The sequence below is a fragment of the Sorex fumeus genome, unplaced genomic scaffold, assembly GCF_029834395.1.
Source record: "Sorex fumeus unplaced genomic scaffold, SorFum_2.1 ptg000045l, whole genome shotgun sequence".
NCBI classification, from domain to species: Eukaryota; Metazoa; Chordata; class Mammalia; order Eulipotyphla; family Soricidae; genus Sorex; species Sorex fumeus.
Window position 1 is genome coordinate 9,310,078 of NW_026606102.1, and position 15,385 is coordinate 9,325,462.

General features: G+C 46.7%; 1 protein-coding gene across 1 annotated transcript; it reads left to right on the forward strand.

The window, feature by feature from the left end:
* Positions 1-13,905: 13,905 nt before the first annotated feature.
* LOC130031132 (U1 small nuclear ribonucleoprotein C-like) lies at positions 13,906-14,398 on the forward strand. Its single transcript, XM_056122421.1, has one exon. It carries the CDS (start codon positions 13,919-13,921, stop codon positions 14,396-14,398), a length of 480 nt encoding a protein of 159 aa, XP_055978396.1. The 5' UTR covers positions 13,906-13,918.
* The last annotated feature ends 987 nt before the right edge of the window (positions 14,399-15,385 follow it).

The following is a 15,385-nucleotide window of genomic DNA, read 5'->3' on the forward strand; positions in this document are numbered from 1 at the left end:
TTATTATTATATTTGCTTTAGTCCTATTTTACATGTGAGGGAAACTATCAGATAATTTACTCATTTCACTTAGCATAATCACTTCATTCTTCAATAATTTTGTTCCAAGAGGCAAAATTTCATCTCAGTTGATAACAGAATATAATTCTGTAGACTATATATACCCTGACTTCTTTATCTAGTCATCGGTTGATGGACATTTGGGTTGATCCCATGTTCTGGGTATTGTGAACAAGGCTGCTATAACCAAATTTTCATATTAGGCTGCAAATTCCCTTTCCAATTAGCATTTTCATGTCCTCTGGATAAATGCCTAGAAGCTATATTGCTAAATCATATTTTATTTCCACTTTAATTTTTAAAGATGATATACAATATACTGTTTTCAATAGAGGTCACATCAATTTGCATTTCTACCGACAGTGAACCTATTGTTTTTTCCTCCCCCACACCTTACCAACACTTGTTGTTTCCAGTCTTTTTGATGTTGACCATTCTCATGAGGATGAGGTGTTATCTCACTTCTCACTGAGATTTTGATGTGTCTCTCTCTCTAATAAGAAACATGTTCTCATGTGCTGCAAGCCATCTGTATGTCTTCTTTTAAGTGTCTATTCAAGTCACCCCCTCCACCCCCAGTTACTTTTTTGGTTTGGTTTCCTTGCTTGTTTTGTTGCTTTAAAGAGAAGCTTTAGATTTGTAAATATTTGAGAGGAAGAAATGGACATTTCCCATTTATTCCCTCCTCTACATATTCTCATCCTCCCCACTTACCAACATCACTCCCTAGAATGGTACATTTTTTTCAAGTCAAAGCTGAACCTACACATCATAACTACCCCAAGTTTACAGTATACCTTTGAGTTCACTTTTGGTGTTGTGCATTCTCTGGATTTGGATAGATGTAGAGTTACATGTATCTATCATTGTAATATGTAGCATGTTTTCATTGCCATAAATGTCCTGTGCTACATTTATTTAGCTCTGCATTCCCCACTCCTCACTGGGGCCCATCTCAATATCCCCAGAACCCTGATCTTTTCATTGTCACCACTGACATTTTGCCATTTCCAGAATCTTATATTTGGAACCATATATATATATATATATATATTATATCATCTTTTCAGAGTGATGTATTTTCACCCAATAATAATTACTTAGTTTTATCCTTATCTTTTCATGACTTGATGGCATATTTCTTTTTAACATTGACTAATAGTCCCCTGTCCAGATAAATCAGTTTATCCATTTACCTACTGAAAAACAACTTGATTGCTTCCAAGTTTGGACAGTTCTAATTATATAACATGAATTCTTCTATTCTATTTTGAAGTGACTATATAAATTTTAACCTCACTTTATAGAGGATATAAATGAGTGTAGAAACAGAATTGGGGGGCAGGGGATTAGCACAAGTCTCTCATCTAAGGATATCCATTGAGGAAACATGACTCTTGTAGTATCTTCATGTCCAAAGCTCTCTTTGTCTATCTTTTTTCTCTCTCTCTCTCATATATACATTTATGTATACATATATAGTATACTATATATATATATATATATATATATATATATATAATTTGGGAGCCACAGCCAGCAGTGCTCAGGGCTTACTCCTGGCTCTGCACTCAGGGATCACTCCTGGCAGGCTTAGGGGACTGTATGTGATGCTGAGGGTCAAACCCAGGTTGACTGTATGCAAGACAAGCACCCTACCTGATGTACTATAGTTCAATCCCCTCTATAAATATGTTTTAATATATTGTCTGTAGCAGGTACTTAATACATACCTCCATATTCACCTCTAAGGGACTTTAATCTCAAGCTGAATGGAACTTATGTGCCAAATTCCAGTGTAAGGTAGACTATGATAAATGCTCATTGGCAATCACCAACCTGAGTTTGTCATGAGTGAAAAGAATGTGGTGGGGTTGGCGGGGAGGTGGGTGCTGCTTCTGGCTGAGCATGAAGGACTGGCAACTGCCAAGCCATGACAGGCAACAAAGGGGCCAGTGGGAAAATTAGTCAGAACTCTTTTCCATTATAAATGACAAAATCCTAATTCAAAAGAGTTTTAAGAAAAAAATCTAGGAATGCAGCCAGTTCTGGGCAGTTCTCCACACAGTGCTTCAAGTCTTGCTTCTCTATATCCTTTGACATCTTGTAGCTCTGTTTTTTCCCCCACTTGGGAATTATTTCTCAGAATGATTCCCATCAAGAAGCAGACAAGATGGCTGACAGCCCCCAAGTTAGATCTTCTCAATTGTGCAAGAAAATGGTAACTCTGGTGGGGAGGGAGTCAGGGGAGGTCTCTGGCTGGTTCTGCTTGAGGGATCAATCCATCCCTGCTGCTCTTACTAGGACCAGAGAATGAGATATAATCTAGAAGTGGGGATGGGTAGGGAAGTCTACTCACATGAAATGGGAACCCCTTAAAAAAAGGACTTCTGTCATGCTGAGTCAAATGAGTCAGGGGGAAACGGACAGGTATAAACTCATGGCACTCATTAGTGAGATATAGAAAAACATAGTAGTAGACTAAAACCCAAAGACAGTAGAAACGAGGGCCAGGAGGATTCGCCCATGGCTGGAAGCTCTCCGTAAGTGGGGTGTGGGAAGGGCAGTTAGGACAGAGAAGGGACCACTATGGCAATGATAGTTGGAAATTGTCACTCTGGATAAGAGCTGAGTACTGAAAGTAGGTAAAGGATATGCATGATAACTTTTCAGTACTTTTATTGCAAGCCATAATGTCTGAAAGGAGAGAGAGAGAGAGAGAGAGAGAGAGAGAGAGAGAGAGAGAGAGAGAGAGAGAGAGAGAGAGAGTTTATCTGCTGTAGAGGCTAGAGGCAGGCTGGGGGGTTTCAGGAGGAAAACTCAGGACATTGGTGATGGGAAATTGGGAAATGTGCACTGATGAAGGGATGGATGGTGGAAACTTGTATGACTGAAACCCAATCATGAACAACTTCGTAACTGTGGTGTATCTCACGGTAATTCAATTTAAATTAAAATAAAAGTACTCCAGTTGCAAAAGATGGAATGAAGGGGTGCTGAGAAAATCCAGCCCCCAAATGCTCACTACAGAAAACATTCCTGAGAGGATAAAGAGCATTAAAGACCTCATTGTGGGGCTGTGTGATGCTTTGCAGAGACGTGAATTGTACAAAATGGAGAGATAAGTTTGCAAAGGTAAGTTGGGACCAAACTGCAGATGTCATTTAGTGCCATGTCAGGGATCCACACACAGAAAAGATTTCCCTATAATCACGATCTTTGATAAAGATGGATTGCTCCCATCCCAGACTTGTCCATTTTGCTCCAGCTCTGCTGAATTCCTATAATTTTTTGAACACCCCACACTTTCTTTTTGTTCCAGCACTGTTCTGTTTCTTCTTCCTTAAATGGTTTCTACTTCTTTGTTTAAGAAAGTGCTGCTGGGCTGCCATTGCCTCCAGGAAGGTTTTGCTCACTAGCAGCTCCAGTAATTTAGATGCTCCTAGGGCTCTTGTACACATACCTCATTGGACCATAGGTGTTTTACTTACCTGTGCCACTAGCTTGTATGTATTGAGTGCTTACATTATGCCAAGTGGACAGTGTTTTCAGTCCTATTTTACATGCAGGGAAATTGAAATGAAGAGAGGTCAAGTGCCCAAGATTATATAGAAATCAAGTAATGAGACTGGAACTTGAACTCAAGAAGTCTAACTGCATAAGTTTCTGTTAATCTTCTGGTGTTTGAGTATGTGATATTCAGGATGATACTCTCAAGCTAAGCACCATGCCTGTTCATAAAATACTTACTGCTTAGATAAAAGAAAGTTGGCAAGTGGAAGAACCAAACGGAATAAGGAAGGGTGATGAGAGCACTGTCGCTGGAGTTCTTCAAGTAAGGCCTGCAGGATGGCAGTGTGATGGAACACTTTACTGCAGAGTGTTGCATTATATGGACTCCTTGTCTCTTTCCAAATCTGTAATTGTTCCCTTTGGACAAAAGAGACCAGAGCTTCTAAGCAATCAAGTGACTCATTCACATTGTCATTGGAGGCACTCATCCTCTGGCAGTGGCATGTAAAGTGCATTAAAGAAGATTGCAAATATTTGGCTAATTAATCCACCACCTCCATCTTTTGGTGGCTTTGGCCAGGAGGACTGTTCTTCCCCAGACAATCATCTTAGAAATCTTGGCCTATAATTTGAGACGTTCCTCCCATCCAGCCTGGCTCACCACCTGAATTCAGAAATAGAAATGAGGCCACACAGTAATTGGGGTATCAGGTTGTGCTGGACATGAAATCAAAAGTGAGTTTGAATCCAGTCTCTAACAGGGACCTCGTTGCTTATATTCTGAAAACGTGATTTGAAATCTGCTCAGACTCTTCCTAAGGAACAAAAGGCAAAATGGGTGTGCAAATGCTGGGAGGACACAGAAGAGGGTGGCCTGGAGGAGCTGTCGATGCAGTGGCTGAAGAAGCTGCAGATGCGGTGGCAAGAGGAACTGCAGATGCAGTGGCTAGAGGAACTGCAGATGCAGTGGCTAGAGGAACTGCAGATGCAGTGGCTAGAGGAACTGCAGATGCATTAAGTGGAGGAGCAAATCAGTTCATCTCCATCTCCTCCAGCCCTTTTCTCGATCTTCCAATATGGTAGGGTGAGGGGGGACAAAAGGAAAAGGCCAGATGAGGAAGAAGGAGCAATGCCCCCAGAATCATAAATTCTATCTCAGAACCTTAACAGACTGTAAAATTGTCATCTGAAGACTGGAAGTGACTTATTGAAAAATAAAAACTCCCCTTCCACTGCAGGAAGCATCCTTAAGGATCTTATCTATGATTTCATAAAGCCGCGTGGTAGCTTTTCAATTCCTCCATAGGGCTGGGTGGGCCCGGAGCCCAGAGCGCTGATCGAGTGGATGGCAGCTGAGACTTAGAAGGAAGAAAACCCAATTACTCCTGCCCTAGAATAAAGAAATTCTGGGGATTTGAAATCACTGGAGCATCATTGGAATTCTAATAAAATGAGTTTTGGAGTTTTTTTTTTTTTTGGGGGGGGGGGAGTGTGGAGTAGAGGTGGTGAGTGGGAGAAGAACAGCTTCCCAAGCCACTTTGGAAATGGTTCCAGAGGATTTTGTCAGCAGACAAGTGTTTTGCTGCCTGGAATTTTCTATACCATGGGTTTGCCAAAACTGGGGAAGGAAGATCTCGTGCTGCTGGGCCAGACAGGACTTCACTGAGGACTGACCCCGCCTGGGCAGGGCTCAGTGAGCTGGCTTCCTTGTATATCCAGCCCTCACTTCCTAGGCCTGGGAAGAGCCTTTGGGTTGGAGTATCTCAGGAAACAAAATTGAGATCCAGAGAGAATGGCCCCATGTCCCGGAGCTCCAGCATCAGGCCCAGAAACCTCCTAGTCATCACTTTGCCGTCCTTCCCTTTGGAGGACTCACCTTCTCATCCCAGGTGGGCTCAGTTTCACCCTGACACAGAGTGGCAGGTAGCTGCTGAAGCTGGGTGGCAAGTCCTCCCTCCTAGGAGTGGGAGATGTTCTCTGAAGAACAACTCGCCTGGCTGGGTTGGATCCCCATACTCTGCCTCTGCCTTTTCTCTTTTTTGAGCTGAGGTGCCAATCACAGCAGCACTGAGAGGGCTAATTTTTCCATCTCTGTAAAGGGGACTCATCTATAAATGGCTCTACGGAGTGCTGTGAGAACTTCCAATTCCAAGTGAACCAGATGTTCAGCAAATGCTAATATTTTTATTCTCATCTGTGAAGTGGGACACTTCCTTAACTGAGTGTCTGTAATGTACCAGGAAGAGGCTTTGCATTGGGAAGGTGATGCCTACACCCATTTCCGCTTTCAACATTGCTGTCTTTTCCCAGGAGGAGTGGTGGGCATGACTTGGTTCCCACAGCAAACACTGAGCTCAGGGCTCATGTCAAATTCTTCTCTCAGTTCCCCAGGCTTGACTTTCAGTGGGACTGCTGGACGTGTTGAATGATGGAGAAAATTATACATAAGCGTCTCCAATCCCTTCCTTCCACCCCCAATCCCTTCTTCCTGAGCTCACACTCGGCTGCTCTTAGGGAACCAAGAGACCCCATAGGAACCAAATTTCTACTTTATGTCTGATGCAGGGCCACTCTTTTCAAAATCCCCTTTCTTTTTTTAAAATTTATTTATTTATTTATTTTTGCTTTTTGGGTCACACCCTGCAATGCTCAGGGGTTACTCCTGACTTTACACTCAGGAATCACTCCTGGTGGCGCTCAGGGGACCATATGGGAATGCTGGGAATCGAACCTGGGTAGACCACGTGCAAGGCAAATGCCCTACCCGCTGTGCTATTGCTCCAGCCCCTCAAAATCCCCTTTCACCTCTCTTAGCTCTTCAAGGCTTAAATTCTTTTTGTTTGGGGGCCACCCTGGGGTGCTCAGGGCTTACTCCTGGCTCTGTGCTTTGAGCTGAGAGGTGCTCAGGGATTTGTGTGTGGTGCTGGAAATTGAATTCGGCTTGGCCGCATGCAGGGCAAACACCTTACCCTCCCGTTCTGTCTCTCCTGCTGAGGGCTTAGATTCTTAAATATCACAGTTTGCATTTTTTTAAAAAAACTTTCCCCGCCCCCGCTGTTTTCATTATCATAGAAATGGATACCTTCTTTGGTTTCCCTTTCAGTTTCTTTTCTGCTCCCACTAACTAGATTTTCCACTTCTTTATTCATTCCTTTAATAAATATTTTGACAGACACCGCTCTGCGCACTAGGAATAGAATCATAAACAAGACAGGCAGGTCCCCGTCTCCAGTGAAGCTTCCATTGTGGTGGAGAGGAGAGAAAATAAATACAAAGAAATGACTACGGCAGTGTAATAAAATCATTGCCACGATGAAGGAACGTGATATTAAGTGGGGTCAGAGGATAACTGTAGAGAATGTTCAGGGAGATTTTTTTTCTTCCCCAGAATTTTCACGTGCTTCATCCTTATCATTCTCTGGCAGACACAGTGCATACTTTGTCAGACAAGCTTTCCCTAGGGATGGGTGTTGGAATGATGTCCATGAGAAACCATTACTAAGAGCGCTGTATGCCCCCCCCATAAGTTAAAAAAGTAATAAAATAATAAGATTTTTTTTTTAAAAGAAGATCCAGGGGAATAATCCTGAAGAAGAGCAAGTGCCAAGGTCCTTGGATTGGGATGAGCTGCTACCATGCATCCTTGGGTTTGAAGCTTTTGGGGCCAAATTCTCGGGTCTCCTGGGGTTTTGATTAGTAAATGGGGAGAGGGGTGCATTTGGAGTATCCGCACGTCTGATGAGTTCCGGTCATACTTTTGCAGAATAGATCCTACAGGTAAATGGAGGAGCTGCCCAAATGGAGAAACCGAGTCAGGGAATATGGAACTGGGTCTGAGAGGAGGCAAGGGAGGAAGGGCAGACAGGGAAGCAGATGCGGCCTGCAGCTTTGTAAACACAGTGAGGAGTGTGACTTTCCTCCAGAGGGCAGCGGAGGCCACAGGTCTCCAGAAAAACATTCCAGCAGGAAACTGACTTTCATTCATTTATTTATCATCTCCAGCCCCCCCTTTCCCCTTCCGTTGTCCATGGTCGCTGTGTTGACTGGCATGGGGGGAGTGCCCACCTTCCTGGTTCTGTTGCTTGTAACATGTTCGCGGGGGTGCATGTGGAGGTGGCACATATGTTCGCATGCTTAGCTCCAGTGCTCCTGGAAGAGGTTTGCGCTCCTCTAGTCATGCTGGTACTTGCATCTGTTTGTTGAGGTCCCCAGGCTATGGTGGTAATGCTTGCTGGGGCTCACTGTGGGGCTCACACCTGGGTTTGCCCCCCAGAAGAGACATTTTTCCAGGTATGGTTGGTGCACACATCTTTTTAGGGGTAGCTCTGGCCAGGGGCTGTACCCTTTGTTTGGGTGCTCACGCACCCCTGACTGGTGTGCTGCCAGGCGTTACTTGTACTGCCAGGAATCACAGACAGCAGAGCTAGCCGGAGTGTCCTGGGTCCTGGGTGCACGTGGGACACTGGGGATTTGAACTCTTCATCAGTGCTTGCGAAATAGGAGCTCTCAGTCCCTGCGCTGTTCCCCTAGACCCCGCACTGACATTTAAAACATTACTTTGAGGACAAGCTGGAGTGATAGCACAGCAGGTAGAGCGTTTGCCTTGCATGCAGCCAACATGGCCTACCTGAGTTCGGTTCCTCTGCCCCTCTCAGAGAGCTTGGCAAGCTATCGAGAGTATCTCGCCTGGACGGCAAAGCCTGGCAAGCCACCTGTGACGTACTCGATATGCCAAACACAGTAATAGCAAAGTCTCAGGATGGAGACGTTACTGGGTCTGCTCAAGAAAATTGATGAACAACGGGAGGACAGTGATACAGTGATACTTTGAGGACAGAGAGATCATAGTATAGAGGGTCGGGTGCATGCTTTGCACATGGCAGACCCAGGTTTGATCCCTGCCTCCATGTATGGTTCTCTGAGCTCTGCCAGGAGGAGTGATCCTTGGGTACAGAGACAGGAAGAAGGCTTGAACATGGCCAGGTCTGGTCTCACAAAAATGAATAAATAAATGAAACATTATTTTGGCAGCTCCAGGGAGAGAAGTGGGGGGAAGAGGGAGAACATGAGGGTCTTAGCCAGAGATAGCTTGAGGCTAGATGTTGGAGGAAGTTCTGGTCAGACTTGGCGAGGACAGGCTTCCAAGCCCAGAACCAGTGGTTCCTGGGGTTGAATCACTGTCTGCTGTGGGGATCACCCAGTGCACTGGAAGATATTTAGCAGCATCCCAAGTACCCAGCAACCTAGGGGATACCAATAGTGACTCTTCCAGATGTTACATTCAAAACTGTTTTCAGAATCTTCCAATGTTCCCTGGAGCAGAGAGGGTGGTGGGAAGGGGCAAAACCATTCCTTCTGGGGCAGCCTGGGCCAGGGACTTATTCAGCTCATGGTTTTCAGTAAGCGTTGGTGGATGCAGACAGTTCTCTCCGGGTCAGGATGCCAGTCGGTGTAGGGAGAGGGCGGTGATCAGACTCAGTCTCATGGGACTGGCATTCCCAGCAGACTCAGTCCCCTTGCTGATGAAGCAGGCATTTCCAGCAGACTCAGTGTCCCTGCTGATGGAGCAGGCATTCCCAGAAGACTCAGTCTCTCTGACAGCGAAGGGTGGAGGGGACAGCTGCAGGGAAGCAATGCGGTTGAAGCTTTTGAAATCTCTAAGACCCCCACCCAGCGATCCACCTGAAAAAGACACAGGCAGATGGAGGACATCTGAAGATAGTGGCCCTGTGTGGGCAGATGGGAGGCATGGGGTGCAGAAGAAGAGGGGAGAGGATGGAGAAGACAGGGACTTAAATATTAAGAGTTTTGTCCTATGGTCTTAAATGAATTTTTGGAGATGAGCAGCTGAATGCCACATCTCTGTCTCTCGGCCATCATATTTGCACCCTGGGCCTGGCCTTGCCATTGACTTCTCTGGGCACCCGCGGAGAGGGATGAATGGATACTTTTCCCTCCAGCAGAGAGAGGTGTTCAGAGAGGCTAAGTAACTGTTCGGGGTCACACAGCTCATGAGAGCCTGGCTGGGCTTTCCATTTCGCCCACCCCACCCGGGTGTTTCCATGAAGTGCCAGCACTGCAAAAATGAAATTCCTTTTTTTTTTTTTTTTGTCACTGCATTGGGGCGGGAGGTGGAGGTCTGTGGGCTACAGGTGGAGGTGGTGAGGGAGAGGATTACACTATCTCTCTTTTATAATTATCTTGGAGCAGAGAGTCAGGGAGAATCAGAGCAAGTGCCAGAGGAGCTGACCTTGAAGGCCACGGCTCCTGAAGAGCCCGGGGCCAGTGGACCATTGTCCTCTTGTGGCGGATATTTCTAGTGCAATTATCCTGTCTTCCTCTTACAACTCTCTCAGAAGTTCCTTCCGTGATCATTAAAACTGGCTCTGGGCTGAGGCTTTGAAAGCGGCCGGAACCGCCCAGGGCTGGATCCTGTCCTCGTTAGGCAGCGTGGGCCTTCCAGGGACTTCAACAGGATTTCTGCCTCGTTACCAATTGAGGGAGAGGCGACCGGCTGCGCCAATTACAGGTGGGCGCCTTGGCAAAGAGGCCGCTCTCTCCGCGCTGCGGCTTCTAAGCTGCCTGGCTCTGGCTCCATTGAAACTCAAAAGCCTTCACCGTTTCCCGTGGTCTGTAGCATCAGCGGGGCAGGTGGCAGGGGCTGGAGCTGAGAGAGGACAAAGGAAGGAGCTGGTCCAGGGACGGGGCAGCGCTGAACTGAGGAAGACTCAGAGCTGGGCCTGCGCGGAGAGGAGGACCAGCCAGAGACGCTGGACCACCCTGTGCCTCTGCTGGTGAGCATCAGGCCAGCACCTGGAGCCCAGGGCCTGGTGTTGGGGTGCACAAACCAATAAATAGGGTGGGTCAGGAGAGCTGCACCAGCCTTGCTTTCCTGCTTTGGGCTGTTCTTTTCCCAAGTCAGGGCGAGAAACCAGCCCTCTTGAACACAGTGCACAGCATGGGCAAGGCAGGAGAAGGTGGACCTGACTCTTCTGAGCCTCAGTTTCTGCTTCCCTGAAGTGGGTTGATGCTGCTGACAGTTGTGAGTTCTTTTCATTTTTTCTCATCCCTGGCTCTTGCGCTGAGCTTTCTAACTCTGCCAGACTGTGGGGGACAAGAAACAAAAGTGGGTGTGGCCCTGCCCTCCAGGATTGACCTTCTTACAGGGCGCTTTACAATTACTGATCTAAAAAGTAGACCCAGGATAGACTTCTGGTGTGTGGTCAGTGCGCTGAGAGGATTGAGATGGAATGAGGGAAAAGGGGTCTCTGGAAGGAATTTGTTTTCGATGGAGGAGGGGTCACACTTCTTGGTACCTATCCCTCAAACATAAAAATATTCATTTGAAAAGATATGTAAATGGAAAGTATCATGTTAAGCGAAATGAGCCAGAAAGAGTAGAATAGACACAGAAAGATTGCATTCATCTGGGGAACATAAAGTAACAAAATGGGAGACTAACACCCAGGAGTGGCCGAGATTAGTACCAGGAATTTTGCTCCATGACTTGGAGGCCAGCCACACGTGCTAGGGGAAAAGGAAGCTCAGATAGAGAAGGGAGCACCAAATAAAGGGTGTTGGGAGGATCCTCCCAGGATGGGAGAAGCATGCTGAAAGTAGACTATAGACCAAACATAATTACCACTCAATGCCTCTCTTACAAACCGCAGGACCTGAAAGGAGAGAGAGAGAACAAAAGGGAATGCCCTGCCACAGTGGCAGGGTGGGATGGGGGGGATGGAGGTGGGAGGGATACTGGGACTCATGGTGGTGAGGATGGGCATTGGTGGAGGGATGGGCGCTTGATCATTGTATAACTGAAACCCAAGCTCAAAGATTTGTAAGTCTATAACTGTACCTCATGGTGTTTCACTAATAAAAAAAAAGAATGTAAAAAAAAGAAAAGATATGTGAAAACCTATGTTCACTGCAGTGCTTAATACAATAGCCAGGATATGGAAACAGTCCAAACATCCAATAACAGTTGAATGGATAAAGAGGTGTGGTATCTAGAAGCCATGGAATACCATATGATTGTAGCACTGCACTGTAGCACTGTCCTCCCATTGTTCATTGATTTGCTCGAGCGGGCACCAGTAATGTCTCACGACAAATTGTGAGACTTGTTGTTACTGTTTTTGGCATATTGAATACATCACGGGTAGCTTGCCAGGCTTTTCTGTGTGGACAAGATACTCTCAGTAGCTTGCCGGGCTCTCCAAGATGGGTGGAGGGATCGAACCTGAGTTGGCCATGTTGGTCTCATGCAAGGCAAATGCCTTACCTGCTGTGCTATAGCTCCCTTATGACTGTAAGAAAGGACAAAATCTTGCTGTTTGTTGGATGAAACTGGATGGTGTTCAGTTGAGCCAAGTAAGCCAGGGGGAAAAGGAAAAATACTGGATGATCTCATTCTTCTGTGGTAGATGGAGAAACAAGGCCAGGGTCTGGCTGGTCAAATGATGATAGATCCTTGGCCCTGGGGTCTATGAGAGAGGATGCCAAGGAAGTTGGGAGTGGGGTATAAATGACGTGGTGAATTGGAAGTAACATAAGGCATTGGATGAGGGTTTGGGACACCGTAATGGGTAATTTAAAACAAAACTAACTAAAAACCAAATTTGCAGAGGAGGTGGATGAGGATGGGAAGGACCTTGGGTCATGGGTCAGAAAGGGGTGAATGCTGGTGGTGGGTTTGGAGTTGGCACATTGTAAGCCCGAGACTCTATTATTAACAGGATTGTAAATCATGATGCATTAATAAAAATTTAAGAACCATAAATAAATTGGGGGTCAGGGAGGCCCTCCAGGAGATCTGGCTTCTGAGAGAGGCCTTCTCTGCCCTGAGGAAAGGCAGGATGAGGTCTCCTGAGTCTACTCAGGTCACACACTCTCTCGGGTTCCAGGGAGGAAACAGACCCTTGGGGCTGGCAGGTGACCTTATTTCTGCTAGCTGTCCCAGGAAGGGGGCCCATGTGACAATGCCAGGACTCCCTTATGTCCAGGAGAACCAAGGACCCACTCCCCCATCTTTCAGAAGGCCTTGACTTTTCCCCAGAACCTGAGACTGTAGAGTCTTGGGTGGTGTTTAAGAAAATTCAGTGTCTTTCAGGGAGACTTGGCAAAGGGTTGAGGAGGGGTCAAAGGTGCAGCTGGGTTTGGGGCTGTCCAGGGAGGTTGATGGGCCAGTGGTAGAGGGCCTTGCAGGACCCAGGGAGGACTTGGTCTGCACAAAGAGACTTTTAGGGGTGCTCTGTGAAGTGTGTGCTCTATTAGCTGGGATCTTGGGGGCCTTGAAGCTGCTGCCTGCAGGACAGTCACTCTGTCCACTGACTTAGTGAAAGAGTTGAGGTCTCATGGCCTTTTCAGAAGGTTACAGGTGTTGGCCCCGAGAAAGTCATTTACATCAAGCAGATCTGCTGTCTTTGACACCTGTTGGTCCTAGTTTGGCTTTTGAGAATTCACAGAGGAAATCTGGTCTCCTTTTCCCCATACTCACCCTTCAAGTGGCATGTTGGAGAGTCTTCGCCAGATCAAATAAGTTTATGGTGGATAGACTGGTGTCTCTTTTCTGTCCTATTTGTAGGTTGGAGGTGGTAGAAAGAGTGAGACACCTGAATTCAGATGAACAGCATGCAAGCCCTATGGAATTAACGTCATTCAAGTCAGTGAGTGAGTATGTGTGCACGGGGAGATGGAGGGGTGGAGAGATAGGGTGGGAGAAGAGAGAATCTGTGAATGCACATTTTCAGACATCTGTGAGAACTGGGTGGGGGGTAGGAGCAGGGGCTTCTGAGCCCCTAGGCAGCTCTTAAGGGCCAACCTCATGTTCAGAACATCATGTCCAAGACCTAATTTCATCTCTGAACACACAAAGACACACAGACACAGACACACATGTACACACACACAGAGCAAGAGAGCACTGCCGCTGCCTTTAAGGCTCTCTCTCATCTGGGGGAAATTCATAGACCCACTTGCTCAGAGCACATGGGCAGTGACAGCACTTGGCTGGATATACTGATGTGTTTCTGCTCTCAAAGATGCTAGCTAGCCTGACTGAGGGATAGTTTTTGCCTCAGTAGGCCAACAGGAGCCATGATGCCTCTCACAGAATCCAGGAAGATTCTAGGCACTGGCATGCTGGAAGGAAGTAGTTCAGGGGATGATATAGAGAAAGACCAAGGCACTCTCCATCAGGCTTTCTTGCCATGTGTCTTCATTCTCCAGAGAGTTAAATAAATGTTTCTATGTTGGTGAAAATATATTTCTGTTGCAAAATAAATACCAATTTCTGTGAGCTTAAGAAAAAAACAAACGAGCATTCAATGGCCTGCAGAGCATCATGCCTAAGTTTTACTGTGACTACTGTGACATATATGTCACCCATGACTCTCCATCTGTGAGAAAGACTCACTGCAGCATCAGGAAACACAAAGAGAATGTGAAGGACTGCTATCAGAAATGGATGGAGGAGCAGGCCCAGAGCCTGATCGACAACACAACTGCTGCATTTCAACAAGGCACGATTCCTTCGACTCCATTCTCTGCTCCTCCTCTGGCAGGGGCAATGATCCCACCTCCGCCCAGTCTCTCTGGTCCTCGTCACCCTGGGATGATGCCAGCACCCCATAAGGGGGACCCTCCCATGATGCCAATGATGGGCCCCCCTCCTCCTGGGATGATGCCAGTGGGACCTGTTCCTGGAACAAGGCCGCCAATGGGAGGCCATATGCCCATGATGCCTGGGTCTCCAATGATGAGACCCCCTGCCCATCCTATGATGGTGCCCACTTGGCCTGCAATGACTCGACCAGACAGATAAGGAGAGTGGGAGCCGATCTCTCTCTCTCTCTCTCTCTCTCTCTCTCTCTCTCTCTCTTTCTCTCTCTCTCTCTCTCTCTCTCTCTCTCTCTCTCTCTCTCTCTCTCTCTCTCTCTCCCCACTTCCTGTCACTTGTTCTTCACCAGGAGATCATGGTGCTGTGACTCTGGGTATTCTCCAGCGGTGTTAGAGGAAGACTTGTGCCCCCCCGCCCCCCCCTTCCCATCAGAGAGAGGATAGTTTTGGAGGGGGGTAGTAAATGGAACAAAAAAACAACAGCTTTCATTTGTATTGTGAAACATGGAAATAAAGTTGTCGACTCTTAGTTAAAAAAAAAAGAAAAAACTAGAGAAGAAAATGTACAGGGGATTGCAGGAGACCCAGAGAGCCTCAAAGGAAGCTCCCCAAAGTAATCTGATGAAGCTGGACAAATGGACAAGCGTCAGGGCTGGTTTAGGCCTCAACAGCAGAAACTCCAAAAGTTTGTTCTGAAAATCTGGCTTTAATTCAGCTGTAGCAAGCACCAGTCTCTGTGTCTCAGGTAAGAGTTTCTAGTTGGTGCTGTAGAGACAGACTAGCCTAGCACAGACAGAGTGTGGGGTTCCATGGCACAGCACCATCCCCAGGGTGAGATTCAGAAGCTAGGGCTGGGAGCTTGTTGCTGGTGGTCAGCACTGAGGGGAGCTAACCCTGGAGTTTCTCCTGTAGCTCTCAGGCTGGCATTGCGCTTTCAGCCAGCCTTAGGGATGCCAACCCTTGTTTGTCTTCCATTTGGCTGTCAGCCTCTTTGGGGCAGCCAGCACTTCAGTCTATCCTCTGCTCTCTATCTAGAGTCAGGTCTAATTCCAGAAGTAAAAGTGTATGCGTTTGGATCCAGAATCAGTCACCGGTTCTCTTTCCTCTTCAATGGCCCATCTAATGAGTACCTACTCTGCAATCCAAAGCTTTTGTATACATTTGTTTTTCTCTCTGTCTTTCTGTCTCTGTC

Bases quoted from the DNA above. Each gene is read 5' to 3' on its own strand.
- LOC130031132 (XM_056122421.1), top strand. From the start codon at position 13,919: ATGCCTAAGTTTTACTGTGACTACTGTGACATATATGTCACCCATGAC.